At 34.2% G+C, this 14,525-nt stretch overlaps 1 protein-coding gene across 5 annotated transcripts in view; it reads left to right on the forward strand.

Annotated features, from left to right (window-relative positions):
• The window catches only part of LOC110836320 (NACHT and WD repeat domain-containing protein 2), a 227,011-nt gene that overhangs the window by 208,739 nt on the left and 3,747 nt on the right, over window positions 1-14,525 (forward strand). For all 5 annotated transcript variants that reach the window (XM_087346677.1, XM_087346678.1, XM_087346673.1 and 2 more), the window contains 15 exons: window positions 22-135; window positions 882-1,115; window positions 1,904-2,029; window positions 3,248-3,379; window positions 3,960-4,083; window positions 4,941-5,128; window positions 7,013-7,215; window positions 8,534-8,708; window positions 9,601-9,774; window positions 10,275-10,465; window positions 11,144-11,337; window positions 11,985-12,147; window positions 13,147-13,345; window positions 13,485-13,709; window positions 13,891-14,102. In XM_087346677.1, coding sequence (XP_087202803.1) covers window positions 22-135; window positions 882-1,115; window positions 1,904-2,029; window positions 3,248-3,379; window positions 3,960-4,083; window positions 4,941-5,128; window positions 7,013-7,215; window positions 8,534-8,708; window positions 9,601-9,774; window positions 10,275-10,465; window positions 11,144-11,337; window positions 11,985-12,147; window positions 13,147-13,345; window positions 13,485-13,709; window positions 13,891-14,102 — 2,654 coding nt within the window. The remainder of the gene's footprint in view (window positions 1-21; window positions 136-881; window positions 1,116-1,903; window positions 2,030-3,247; window positions 3,380-3,959; window positions 4,084-4,940; window positions 5,129-7,012; window positions 7,216-8,533; window positions 8,709-9,600; window positions 9,775-10,274; window positions 10,466-11,143; window positions 11,338-11,984; window positions 12,148-13,146; window positions 13,346-13,484; window positions 13,710-13,890; window positions 14,103-14,525) is intronic.

Genomic DNA, 14,525 nt, shown 5'->3' on the forward strand with positions numbered 1-14,525 from the left:
TCATACTATCTCTGTTTTCAGATACATCACCGATGGAGAACAAAGAAACTCCTTTTCAAACTACACTGCAGTTAGATGATGTCACATACAGTTTGCGACATGTAGAGGAATCATGGATCCATCTGCTCAAAGCTGGTATGAGAGGAATTTATGTAAAGAAATAAAATAATCCTCTTAATCTTTTACCTTACATATAACTGCATTTTCTTCCCAGTTATCAGAATAGTTTATTAAATAAACACTTTTAATTAACTGAACTTGTCTCCTTAAGTAGAAACATTTATACTTTTGACAAGCCCACACATTCTGAACTATTCTTTTGTACATGTAGTGTTTTTATGGCTTTTGTGTATGTATAACATATCTGCAAGAAGTATGTGCATGGCTATTTTTGATTTAAAGCAGCTGAATAATATATACCACTCCTTCATTTACATTTTAGTTTTAGCTCTAGGAATGCAGTGTGGCCAGTAACTGGCAACATGGCAACCAATGGCTTGGTGTTTATGGTGAATGATAGAAATTCCTCTTGAAATGCTAACATAACATTATATTTAACAGTATATACATCTTATGTAAATGAGTGTAACTTTTTATCATATGGAAGTTTAACTCTTTAACTGTTATATTATATGTAAGCGCGCCAGTTTGTTATTGGTATTATGTGGTAAGTAACATCTTCAGCACATAATATTCTGAAATTCAGCAATAAAAAATATTACATGTTAAAGGTCTTAATTATCACATAACTCTTACTTTTAATTAGCTCTTCATTTTCAAATTCTTTATATACATATATAAATAAAAAAATTACAGCAGTAATATGCATTAATATTTCCATTAACTGACATGATTGATGTAATATTAAATTGCCCCTGCAGGTGACAGCAGCCGACTGAAGCAGCTGACGGTGTGCAACTTTGATTTCCTGCTGGCTGCAGTACAGACTGTATCTGTCAGTTACCTGCGATGTGTGTTAGAACATGTGCGCTGCTATTTATTGGACAGGGACCTGGAACTGGTGTACTACACCATCAGGAAATCTAGTGATGTCTTAACACGTGACCCCTTACAGCTCGGGGCACAGGTCATCTGCTGGCTGAGACCTGTTGCAGGTTTGTACACAAAATATTCATGACTGATTCTGTTATATGTTAACAGTGCTGCTGAAGTTATGTATCATTACATGAGATACAAAGATTATCATTACTGGTGCATAGATAAGGATTTGGAAAAATGTAGTTGAGGGCTTTTTGAAGGCATTATCCTGACATTTGCCTGGACAGACTGAGGAAAACCACAAAAATCCTCAGTTTTCCAAGCTTGTAGTCTGACTGAAATTCAAACTGAGTACCTTCGGAATATCACTCTGAGCAGAAATGATCAGAATTTTAAGAAAAAATTTAAAGAATGCCTAACAAGTGTGCAGGCATAAGGGATAAATCAGTTTATATAATACTGCCTGCCCTGTTGATTTGTCAATCACAGGTAGAATACCAAAAATATATATTCAATGCAATGTTATGTGGTAGTTCTTGTATTGTGTAGCATATATAGAAAAAGATGTGAAAGGAGCCTATTTAAAGTAGTATTCCAACATTTGCCTGAGAGGACTAAAAACAATAAAAACTGTTATCAGAATATTAAATGTGTGGGTTAAGAATCAAATCAATGACATCCAAATATGAAGCTGAGTTGAAGACAGTTCAATGACCAAGCAGAAGAACAGACACAGAAATTCATAAAATATTCTGAAAAATAATGTTAAAATTCTCAGAAATTCTGAGAACTTTATTAGGATTTAGAAACCAAAGTACAGAACTGTTTCTGAAATTCTGGAGTCTATATTCATGCAGTTAAAATTATAGTATAATCAATTGTCTTTACAACTTTCTGTTTACAGATGCCAGTGGAGATCTTGTGAGTCACATGATAACTTGTGCCATGGCATGGTGTGATGGCTATACTGCACCTCTGCTAGTACCACTAAATGGATGGCTTCAACCACCACTACCACTTCAGATTAAAAGTAAAATAGCTTTGATGTTTCTCATCTCTGATGTAGCATTCTTGCTTATGCACAAATTTACAATATATGTTATGATAATGCAAGATACTAAGTTTGAAACTAATCAGAATGCACTGACACTGCCAAATGACTTTGTTACAAAGAACAAAGGTCTCGTTAATGTTTATTGTTATTTTATCAAGTAGGTATGTGTAACAGTAATAGTCTAGAATTATATTCAAGAGATAACCACTTTAAATCTAAGTCCTGTTATAGTCTATCCGGACTGAGGTTTCTCTCAGACTTTGCAGGTAAAAATATAAGGACAGTACCTTGAAGTAAACTGTGACTACCTTGTATCATATTTCTTCTCCTCACCATTCATCCAATTCATCATTTTACAGCCTTTTAAGTTAAAACAATATTATTAAATAACCTAAAAATTGATTAATGTCTTATTACATTACAGCACCAATATTTGAAATATTTCTTAAATCAAGACATATTTAAAGGGACAGTTGCATTTACCCAAGTCTTTGGTTTAACTAAATTGATAACTCTAGTTTGGCAGTGTGGTTCAGCAATATTCTTCTTGTTTCATACTTTGTAATGAATTATTTTGTTGAACAATATTCCACTATTGGCAACTAAACCATTGTATTATACCCTAGTAGTTCTTGATTGCATATTCAAGATGGTTAAGTCGAAAAAGAGAACTATGTTAAAGCAGTCTTCTTGTGGGAAAAAATTAACTACCCTTGCATGTAATTTGTTAAACTCTCTCTGTTGCACATGTGAGATATGCGAATGTGCATTGCCAGACAAATCCTGAAGGATAAATTTTTTATCTACAAATACATAAATCATAAAATGTTGACCTACCATTTTTTATACTGCTGCAGCACTGTTTTTAATTTTGATTATAAACATAACCAAAATATGGATGAAAAATTCTTTGTAGGTTAAAGATTCTAAACATGAAATTTTCAGGTAGTAGAGAACTATACTAGAGGGAATTTCATAAGCTAGTGTAACATTTCCTTTAAATTCAATGGTGAATGATTTATTTTATACTTTTATTCCTTACCCTCTTGATCTCTTTTCTGTATCTCTCTTGTACTTTTTCCCATTCCCTTCATTCTTCCCATACGTCTGTAGATTGGTAAGTGCTGTAGACTTTTTCACATTAAACCATTGAAGTAATCCTTTTACTGATGTGCACAATCTGGTATGTTTTAGGTTTACATTGTCCAGCTGGAGTGAAGCTGATTGAGCCAACTCCATCTGGACAGCACGTGGTGGTGGTCCCACAAACAGGAGACCCACAGTTATGGCATGTTATGTCAAACTCTCTCACTTACACATTCAAAGGTACAACACTTTCTTCTTTGATCATGATATAACTGCCAAAGAGTTGGGCCATTTTAGACCTGTTCTAGCCTCAGTTGTACAATAGCCTCTTCAAAGATCATCCTGTGTGTCTTCTTTCATGTGGTCTGTATTCTGTCAGTGTTGCACATTTGTGCCTTCTATGTTTAAAAATTTTGCTCACTGCAGATTCCATTTGTGGTTTAACCAAATTTTCTTGGTTCCCCTTGAACTGAAATTGGTTTTCTTTATTTTTTAATTGTTATTATTATGTCAAAAATAAAAGGGTAGGGTTGCAGGTTGCAGTATGCCGTTACATATCATCAGAAAGAAGACCTGGAATTATATAAGAAGTATAATAACAATAATTTAAAACATTTTGTATGGAGGAAAGTTCTGCAGTGTGTGTTGTAGTGTTTAGAATGCAGATAACTTCATGAGAGTGGACAGGTGTCTTTTATGTATGTCTAATGAGATTGAACATCGAAATGTTAAAAATATTGAATTTTAAAGTCACACTCATGTCATATCCCAAATTGTAAGCTATATGTTAAATAATTTAACCTTTCTGTTTTTGTTTCAGGTCATAGTGGACCAGTTCTCTGCTTAGCAATCACAAAACAATCTCAGTATCTTCTTACTGGCTCAGATGATATTTCAATAATTGTATGGGATCTCAAATTGCTCAAACTTAAACTCCGAATATAGTAAGCAGAAGTTTCTGTCATTTTAAGTAGAGTAATTATATAGGTATTGTATTTAAGTAATTATCCTTAGGTTATTTGATGGCATTGTTTCAACTACAGTACAGCCTGGTTAAGATGCTTTTAAGGGACCAGGCACTAGAAGTATCTTAAATGAGTAAACTAGATTAACATTTCTGTGACTGTTTGAATCTCATTTATTGTTTAAGGCATAATTAATGATGTGGAAAAGTCTGAAATATAATATTTTAACAGCAGAACTTATTATTCACCATAATGTCCTCTGCAGTGATTGCAGGCTGGAAAGCCACATGAGAAGAATTCTGTATATTAAATTTTATTAAGTAATATGCACTTATTTCCACAATGATTGAAGCTACTGTATAGATATACCAAAACTGTAAAGCCAACATCACTAGTAATTTATTTGAACACGATGTTCAGAATTCTTATTGATGTACTCAAAATATTAAGACATATTTAATTAATCTAGAGTGGCCTAGTTGACACTTTCTTCCCGAATCTTAGATATAATACATGTAAATAGTAAATGCATAAACTAGGAACTCCCAAAACTTCAATTTCTGTGAAAATCTCAGTTCTTTTCTTATAAAAATATTGTATAATGAAAAACAAATATTATTCTGTAATACGTGTGAGACAGTAACAAATTGATAAAGGGCTTTTCATTATTATTAACAATACATGAATGTTGCTGTGTGACAAGTAGGGTTTGTTTGAGTGCCATCTCCTACTCTTATTCTGCGAACCTTCGTGTGTTACTGTTATATGCAGCTTATGATTTACATTTAATTTTACTGTGTCAAACATGTTTTATTTGAACTTGCCATATGTTTCAGTGAACACATAGCTCCTGTTCTCTGCCTCATCCCAGCACTGAACAATTCTGTCATTGTGAGTGGCGGAGAGGACTCACGAGTCATCATAACCTCGCTGCTGACAGGCGATGTTGTGATGAAAATAGACCATCACAGGGGTCCTGTAACGTCAGTTAAGGTCAACACTGCGGGGGATGTACTCATCTCGGGTCCGACGGGCATCTTGGTTCTCCTGTCTTTCTTATTCTTCAAAACTTTAGTCGTTTTAACTCTATAGTTTTCTTTCATTGCTTATTCTTTCTGGCTTTCGCTTGACTTTTGTTTAACCACCTAACTAAGTAGATGGCTTGGGAAAACCAAAGGTTCATGACTGAATTACCCAGAGCCCTCCATTGGTCCCTGTCCTAGATCAGCAAAATCCAATCACCCTTGACTTTTGTTTACTTATTTAAATACCTATAGAAACTGATCACCTATTAATTTACTTTGTTAATGTATTCAGTAATGTAATTTCAGTTAGGTCAAAAACAGAGATAATAGGAAATCAGAGCACGATGTTTTTCAGTTAAGTTTAGCTTACAAGGACACCTAGGAGCAGTTTAATCTATTGTAATGACAGACAGTAGCAATATCTTAGAAAAATATATCCCAAAATTTACAGCTGATGAAAAAATAAATGTTATTTTTGAAGCAGTCTTAGTTGTTGAAAAGTCATCAACTGCCCCAACAAGCACATGAATTTTGTGGAACAAACAATTTTACCAAGCCTAAACAAATATTCTCGTATATATTTAAACATGGCCTGAAAAAGTTAGTAGTCTGGATGGAAATTTGAAATCTAACTTTGTGCAGTGTATTGTAAATCAGATACACATGGCAGAGCATATGAAGACATTCATTAAAATCTTTTAGAAGACATGGAAGATAAAATGTAAAAGGTTCAATATAGCCCTTACTTGAAGTGGTCCTTAAAGTTATTTGAAGTTAATGACACACACATAGTAGTAATTATATAATATTAGTGTTGTCAGTCTGTCAAAGTATCCAACAGATATACTTATAAATAAAAATGTGTTGAAAGTTATTTTTAAACAAATTATAGAATAAATTAAAGTTGTGCATGATAGTATTTGTATAACAGAAATGCTATATTTAAAGTTTCATCAAAATAGATCAAAGAGCTCAAAATATTGTACATAAAAGTTTTTTTAAAATTTTAAAATGACCCTTAAAATTAACCAAATTAGACCAAAATAGATCTCCACCAATTCAGCATTCATAATGATTTTCTTGTGTTATCAAATATTATGTATCTCTGCAGATGCAACAGCATTGTTAAATATTGTATTTACTGTTTTTAAATCATATTATGTCCTCTCCTTAACTTTGTTTTGGTTAATATTTTGGTTTCTGTCACTGATCACACATCCAATTTCAAGCCTCCCCTTTCCATCTACATAGGTTAAGGGAAAGGACTCACACTAATCTGGTCTAGGTTTTACCTGCTTCTGAAACATTAATTACATTACTGTCCTTATCATTTTTATTGAGGTTTGATTGTCTGCATGATCAGGGTCTTAAAAGGTATCCATAAAACACTTCAAGAGTTCCTCTGTGTGATTTTTAGTACTGATGTGTGATTTGTGTATGTGTTTGAGGCCAGCAGAGATGGAATGTCAAGATAACTAAATAATTGGAGCAACAACAACAGAAGTCTATTAGTGGAAGGCATACGGAGGTGTATATAATACAGACTAAATTAAATGTTGTTTTCCCCTGGAATTAATCATTTTAGCCATTTTCAGGGCTCCAAAAATAGTACTGGTACTATATTGATAGGAGGATGAATGGTGTGTAAAGCTGAACTGATTGTGCTGGTGGAGGGGACCTCTATCAGAATTCAAATTCTGGCCACCCAGTTCACAGTGAATCATATTTTTCAGTGAGCATTATAGCTCCTAAATAAATTGTTGCATTTTATATATTTCAAAAGCCTTATCCTGGACCCATTAAATATTTCACAATTTTCTCATTTTCACATTGGTAACTGTATACTTGTCAAGAGGCTGAATGTTTTTTTTTACTACTTCCAGGTTCATCTGACTCCACGATCTGCCTGTGGTTACTGGAGAACTTCAGTCTATTGAACACAATTAGCTTGCGATTTCCAATTACCATGCTTGATGTATCTAGTGATTCTGTGTTCCTAGTGGCAGCCTGTGAAGACAATCAACTATACCTACATTCACTGACTACAGGAACAGAGATTCATAGCCTCCGTGGACACAAATCAGAGGTACGGCTCTTACATGAGACAGTAGACAACTACTCCTCTATTTGAAATTGATTACTGTGTCTAATCTCAGTATAACTGATCTGATTGTATGCAGATATAAACTCTTAAAAGAATGAAATGAAATTCAACAAATTGGTTCAGTATCTTTTGGTTGCATTCCAGATTACTGATTTGCTAATAGATTGTACTAACATAATGATGTGCATCCACAGTTAAATTTTATTCACGTAATGGTAGCATAGTCCATAGCCAAGGAATGAGAAATTTCAATTTTGGCCAACAAATTTTAGAAACACAAAACTATGACAAATACCATATTTGATGTGTGGATGCATGAGCAATGCTGTTTTTTATAAAGTGAGTCACATATGATCTATGGATTATGCTGTTTAAAGAGAATCTGACAATGGAAAGAATGAACTAGTATACCACAGACAGAAACAGGTCATTGTGTCATTGTAAAAAAATAAAAATATAACTTGAAATGCATGGTCTTTGAAACAATTATATACATGGTAATTACAAAATTGCTTAGCTGGGAATCAAAACCCAATCACCTGCAACACAGGTAAACATGCTACCAACTGAACTATCATGGACAACATTAGTGTCTTCCAGTTATAACCCTTCAAAAGTAACAGTGAAGAAAGTGGAAAATAAAATGGTGTATTACAAAGAAACTGTGGACTTTGACACCTAATATTTGAGCCAGGAAATCAGAGAGGATTGACTGTTAGAGAAATTAGATATGAAGATATGGACTAGATGTAATTAGCTCAGAATAACTTTTGTAAACATAGTAATAACTTTGTTGTTCCTTAGTCCTGCACCGTAGCTGCACGGTCTGAGGCATCATGCTTCGGACCGGCGATACAGAATGCGCGCTGGTTCGAGTCTCGGGGGAGAAGAAATTTTTTCATGAGCTTTCGACCAGTGTATGGGACCAGTGCCAACCCAGCATTGTGAGGAAATTGGGGAGCTACAATGGGTAGTGTAATCCAGTCAGGAAAGCTAGCAATGGCTGGGGGTTCGTCGTGCTGACCACACGTCACCCTATATCTGGTTGAATGATCGTTCACCTATGCTTAGGCATGTGGACGTGAGGCCAGCAGTCAAGTTACTTGGCTTTGGTTCTCTGGAGCTGTTACGCCACGGATTTAATTTAATTTAATTTAATTTGTTGTTCCTTAAACCAGGGAATTTCTTGACCAGCTGAGTGACAATGTGCTGTAAAAGGAAAACCCCATACCACGGAAATAATTAACAAATTGTGTCTGTGCAATATGTCTGCAGACCATGTTTGTTGCTTTATTTACAGATTAGGTCTTTCTGCCTTGCTCAAGATAATCGAAGAGCTGTGGTTGGAGGGGCTGATGGCAAGATCTACATCTTTGACATGCACAGTGGCCGACTGAGTCGGACATTGACTAGCCATTCCACTGATGTCACAGGAGTCAAAGTGACTGACAAAGATGATTTTCTTGTGACAGCTGGTTAGTATAATATAATATTCTATAGCAAAAATAAAAGTAAGAAACCAGAATGACACATCATAAATTCTGAAAATGTAAAATATGAAGATCAGAATATATCAATTGTAATTTTTATGTAGTTTCTTGTGGCTATGAAACTTTGTCTCTAACTCTAAAGAAAAAATATATTTTGAGGATGTTTGGAAGCAGGGTCTTGAGGAAGTAATAGGAAGATGGAGAAAATTATAAAATTAGGAGCTTCATAATTTATATTCATCTCTTAATACTGTTAAAAATTAAGCCAAAATGGATGGGGTGGGAAGAATATGTAAAATGCATGGGGAAACAATTTGTGCATATAAAATACTTGTTGGAAGTCCCAAAGAGAAGACATCACCAAGGAAATAAAAACATAGGTAGAAGAATAATATTAAAAATATATCTTAAAAATTAGGATGTAAAAATATAAATTTGATTGAAGTACCTTAGGACATTCTCTAGTGGCTGGCTTCTGTGAATGCAGTGATGAACATTCAGGTCCTGTTACAGAAAAGAATTTTTTGACCAGTCGAATAATTACTAACTCCTGAGAGAAAATTCTGCATCACAGTTATTTGCAGTTCATATAGACTACTGTAAATTGTATGTTTTTGACATCATGTGTTGTTAAATAAAGTAAAAACAAACAAATTTCATACCTAAAGTAACGCATCCAATCATCACTGACACTTTATTTAATGGCGGGAATGAAGTTTTAGTGTTGACTATAAAAAAACTTGTTATGTAGTACTCATGAAGATAAATAGATTTGTGCAATCCTCTACTATTTTGGCATTCAAAGCCTAAAATTTCTGATTAGATTGTCAGTAACCCTCTAGCACAATGAGGTCTTCTTGATGTGGATATATTTTAGGTGGAAATCGCATCACATTCTGGAGCTTCCGCCGTGAGGATGGAGTAGGACCTACAAGTGGCAGAATTAGTCCTCTAGGCAGCAGTCAAAAGACATCACAGCAGTCTCAACAGAACCACACAGCTCCTATCACATGCTTGGATATCTCTCGGGATGGCCTAATGGCAGTTACAGGTTAATTTTTAACATCTAATCAAATAGAATTTAAATATAATGAAGTTTTTCCAATAGAGAAACATTCTTCACTTCTTTATGACCTCAAATAACTCAGAAGCTTGTCAGTTTTATTGCTTTTTAAACCTATAATTGTTTGTACAACCTAAATGACTGTCTTCATATTCTTCAGATTATTAGGTATCGTAAAATTTGTTGTTGTTTTATTGGCATTGTCGGCAGACCAGCCTATCATGTGTCACACTAGCATACTGCTAGACCATTAACCATAGAATTAGGATATGGCCAGCAGCCCTGCAATGTGGAGGTGTAAATCATCTTTTCCCATATTATAAAAGTTACCAAACCCTGTAGAAAATGAGTAATTTTAATTGAAGGAATGCACAATGACAAATCATCATGGTGCATTGTTTAGTGTTCTTTTTTGCATGCAGGAGGTCTCTGTTAGGAATACCTGATAATCCTAGTTTGGTGATAATGGATTTGGTCTTCTGTTACAGGATCAGTGGACAGTCTGGTAAATATTTGGCAGCTCAATACTCATGAACTACACTCAACATTGGAAGGTCACTTTGCTTCTGTTACATGTGTGGCATTCTCTCCAAATGGACTATTTGCAGTCTCAGGATCAGAAGACAAGACGGCCAGAGTATGGGGCCTTACACTGGGTCTAGTGGTTTCAACATTTAAAGTAAGTTGACAATAAAATAAAGACTTCCTGGGCTTCTGAAAGAGCAGAGTGTTTTTTTTTTCAAAATTCTGTAACTGCTGTTCTTGCAAGTAACATATCTTATCGTATTATCTTTTGTGGGTTCTTACTATTCTGCATATTATATTTCACCACAAAAGGTCTCATGATCTCCAGAAATGACACTAATAATCTCTACACAATTTTGTGTGTGTGTACAGTTAGGTGAACAGTTAATTGCTGCTGATATTTTATATGAAGATATGAACTGTTAAATTTTAATGACCTGGAAGGTATTTAAAATCATAATTTGGCTATTAAATAGTGTTTGTTTATTTGTTTAGTTGTTCAGTTATAACGTATTCCTTTATTGGACTGATTGGCATTATTGTGTATTAATATATTTCATGTTTGGTGATTGCATAATTTTATTATTTTAGCAATTTATGTTGCCATTGTCCCTTTATTCAAAGTTCTAAAAATGTCCTCCGAAACAAAAAGTAACAGAAAGAATTGAATTTTCAATCCAGTAATACAGACTCACATTTGTTTGCCTAGTTATAAAGATTTGGAAAGATATTTGCTGTTTTGACATTAAAATGGGAGAGAAGCATCTTGTTGTTTATTGTGTTCTATTGTGATACTTTTCCTTTCGAACTGCACATATATAAAAATTTTTAGGGTCATCAAGCCACAGTCACAGCTGTGGCTATCATGTTGGACAGCCGTCGTGTTGTGTCCAGTGATCAGCAGGGAGTTCTGGCAGTATGGTTAGCAGACAATGCTACATTGCTGCATTCGTGCATTGGCCCAGGAATGTGTCTTGCAGTTACAAACAACATGAAATATGTAGTATGTGGCAGTGGTGATAACAGGTAAACAGGGTGTGCTTCATATTAGATTTTGATTGATGACACTCAAGAAGAGTCAGTCTTATCACATTCATCAGTCTGTAATAAATCTGGTGTATCATTATCTCCATTTCTTAAATGAAAATGTGTACTTTAGTTTCCATGTGCTTTCTTTATCATATTATATTCATAATTAATTATATGTTCATTACTGCACATGTAAGTTTCTGGTCACAAAGCTAATTGCAGTACAGTTACCAATAAACACATGAATTTAATACATAAATACACATGGACAGACTACCCAATTACACATTTATTTTCATATACTTTATACATAAAACATAAACACAGGCTTATTTTATGTTTATGTCTGCCCATCAGTCTAGTATCTTAATAGTTTAAATTGTTTGTGAACCTGCAGTGTCACAATTGAAACTGAGAGAATATATATATATATATATATATATATATATATATATATATAGAGAGAGAGAGAGAGAGAGAGAGAGAGAGAGAGAGAGAGAGAGAGAGAGAGAGCGCAGTGGAAGAATACATACACTTCATTAAAGAATGAAAAGTTTTATTATGAATATATGGTACCAACATTCCTTTAATGATTTGATATTAAATTTTATAGAAAGGAGTTAACTGATACAATTCTGTTGCAGTTTGCGAATATGGTCATTGAATCGTGAAGATGAGAAGTATATAGTATCACACAGTGAAGAAGTAACATGCTTTGTATTAACAATGGATTCACTCCACGTAATCACAGGTTCACGGGACATGTCTCTCAAGGTGTGGCAGGTAGCAGGAGGGAAACTAGCTCAGGTAAACCAAGAAAGGTCATATTGACCTCTTTCAGTCATGTTTGTCACTAATCAACTCTCTTACTTAAGTCTGGTTTCTGCAGCATATTAAAATTTAATATGTCTTGCTTTTTCATATTATTTTTCAAATGTGATATGGAGTTCCTCATAGGTTGCAACACAAAAATTTGTCAGAAATTCAAATTTGCATGCCTCTATTATACCCTACATAACATGGTGATAAATATAAAATACAACAATTCTAATTCAACATCACAATGATATTTAATAAAAATTAGTCCTACTGATAAAAATTATAAAATAGTAGTTTGAAATGTAACCAGAAGAGGCACAGAAATATTGCAGTTCCTACTGATGCCAGTCATGGATTAATATGAGACGCCTCATATACAGGCACAAAGATTTTTATTATGTCTGTGAAAGTGTTGATAAATATACAGATTTTCCTTCAATATAAATTGAATAACAAACATAATTATGATATTACTGAAATTTATATTCCTGAAACATGCATGTAAGAACGGTATTACACTACACTATTACTGTAATGAAATGTGTAGAATAATTAACAAAGTCCACGGTTAAAAATCATCCTTTGCTACTTTCATGCTATCCAAAATAAACGATGGAATAGAATTTATTTTACATTCCACAGATCCTTCACAGACCTAAGCCAAGGATGTAGAACATATCAATTAACAAATACAGTACCTGTTTCTAATACAAATATAAATTACATAGTTATGACAGTCCACTACAGTATTACAGCTAAAATAATTAACACAAGAAAGCATCACCACTTCTGCTTACATGCATTTATAATAGCTGAGGATATATATTTGAATGCTTTGATAAGTTTCCCAGTGAGAAAGAAAGAATACATCTTAAAATAGACAAATTGTGATTCCTTTCAGGCCATTTATACTAGCAGTTAATATATACTTTTTCTGCAATTTTATCAAGATTTCATTCATTCTCAAGATGGTTTTGTATTTTGCAGGTATTGGTGGGTCATTCTGATCATGTGACATGCGTGGCTGTCTCCATCTTGAACAAATCACTGGTAGTATCAGGGTCACGTGATTCAAATCTTATCATATGGGATATTAACACTGGCAATGACATTCATGTACTTACAGGCCACCTTGGCTATGTCACATGTGTGAAAGTCACTGGAGATGGCAGTTTGGCTGTGTCAGGTAAGCTAGTGATGATAGCTCTTAGATTTAAGTGTATTATAGAACAGAATTCAAGTCCTTGATCATTTTTTATAATAGTAATATCTTCATTATTAGCTTTATTACTTTTATTACTATAAACTGAATTTTCTCATTGCAGGTTCTGAAGACAAAAGTATCATAGTATGGGACACAAAACGAGGGCGTGCCATATCCTCTCTCCAGTTGCATATTCCAATCCTGAATCTGGAGATGTCAACAGATGCTTCACGTATTGCCGTGTACCTCTTGGAGAACCGCTGCCTACCTATAGTCTGTCTTCATAACACTCCAGCAACTTATGTTAAAATGCCCACTTATGTTGCTCCTGCTAAGGAAATAGAGGGCAAGTATGATGAATTTGTATCATCTGGAGTATAAATATATAAATGCATTTGAATTCAAAGTTGTGTAGCACATTTAGACTTACATTAAAACACTGTGCCAGTGTATTGACTTACATTATTTTGTTACTGATCATGGGTTTTCCTTTCATTGTGATATATATATTTGGTCTGTTTATTTAGATCTCAGACCATCAGCTCCAAAAAGACCCATGAGACGCCTACTGAAGAAGGAGGTTTCTTTGGATACATACACTTGGCAGAAAAAGTATGGTCATCTGACATCATCAATCATGATGGCTGCTGTGGATGAACGCCTCAAACGGAGGTTCTCTGTCTCAGCAAGCATGGAAGAGATCTCAAAAATACCGTCAAAAGGCAACATGGGCTCACAGGTATTTTAAACTAGTAATTATAATTTGTTGCTGCTATTTTAGAATCAACATTGAATTATTAAGGAACAAACTTAATTATTTAGCTGGTCTCTGAATAAATGAATGAATGACTTGAATTTGGGGTGTAACAAATTTGAATCTTGGCTTGACTACTGGGTATCCTGACTGAGGTTTGGCTTGGTTATCCTCAGACTCTCCAGGTGAATTCAAACACACACTACCTAAATGTAGACCATAAAATACTTCTTCAAAAACAAGTCCAGAACAAAGTAAATACTAAACATTCATGCTAACCAATCACTTGGAGGCAGTAGCAGAACAAATACCTCAAATGCTGTGTTAATTAAATAAATACTGTAATTAAATGCCAGGGCTTGAAGCCGAAGTTATAGCAGTTGTATGCTAAATCAGAGTTTTTATCAC

The sequence above is a fragment of the Zootermopsis nevadensis genome, unplaced genomic scaffold (assembly GCF_977971745.1).
Source record: "Zootermopsis nevadensis isolate Lab colony 2312 unplaced genomic scaffold, Znev_1.0 Znev_ptg000010l, whole genome shotgun sequence".
Lineage (NCBI taxonomy): Eukaryota > Metazoa > Arthropoda > Insecta > Blattodea > Termopsidae > Zootermopsis > Zootermopsis nevadensis.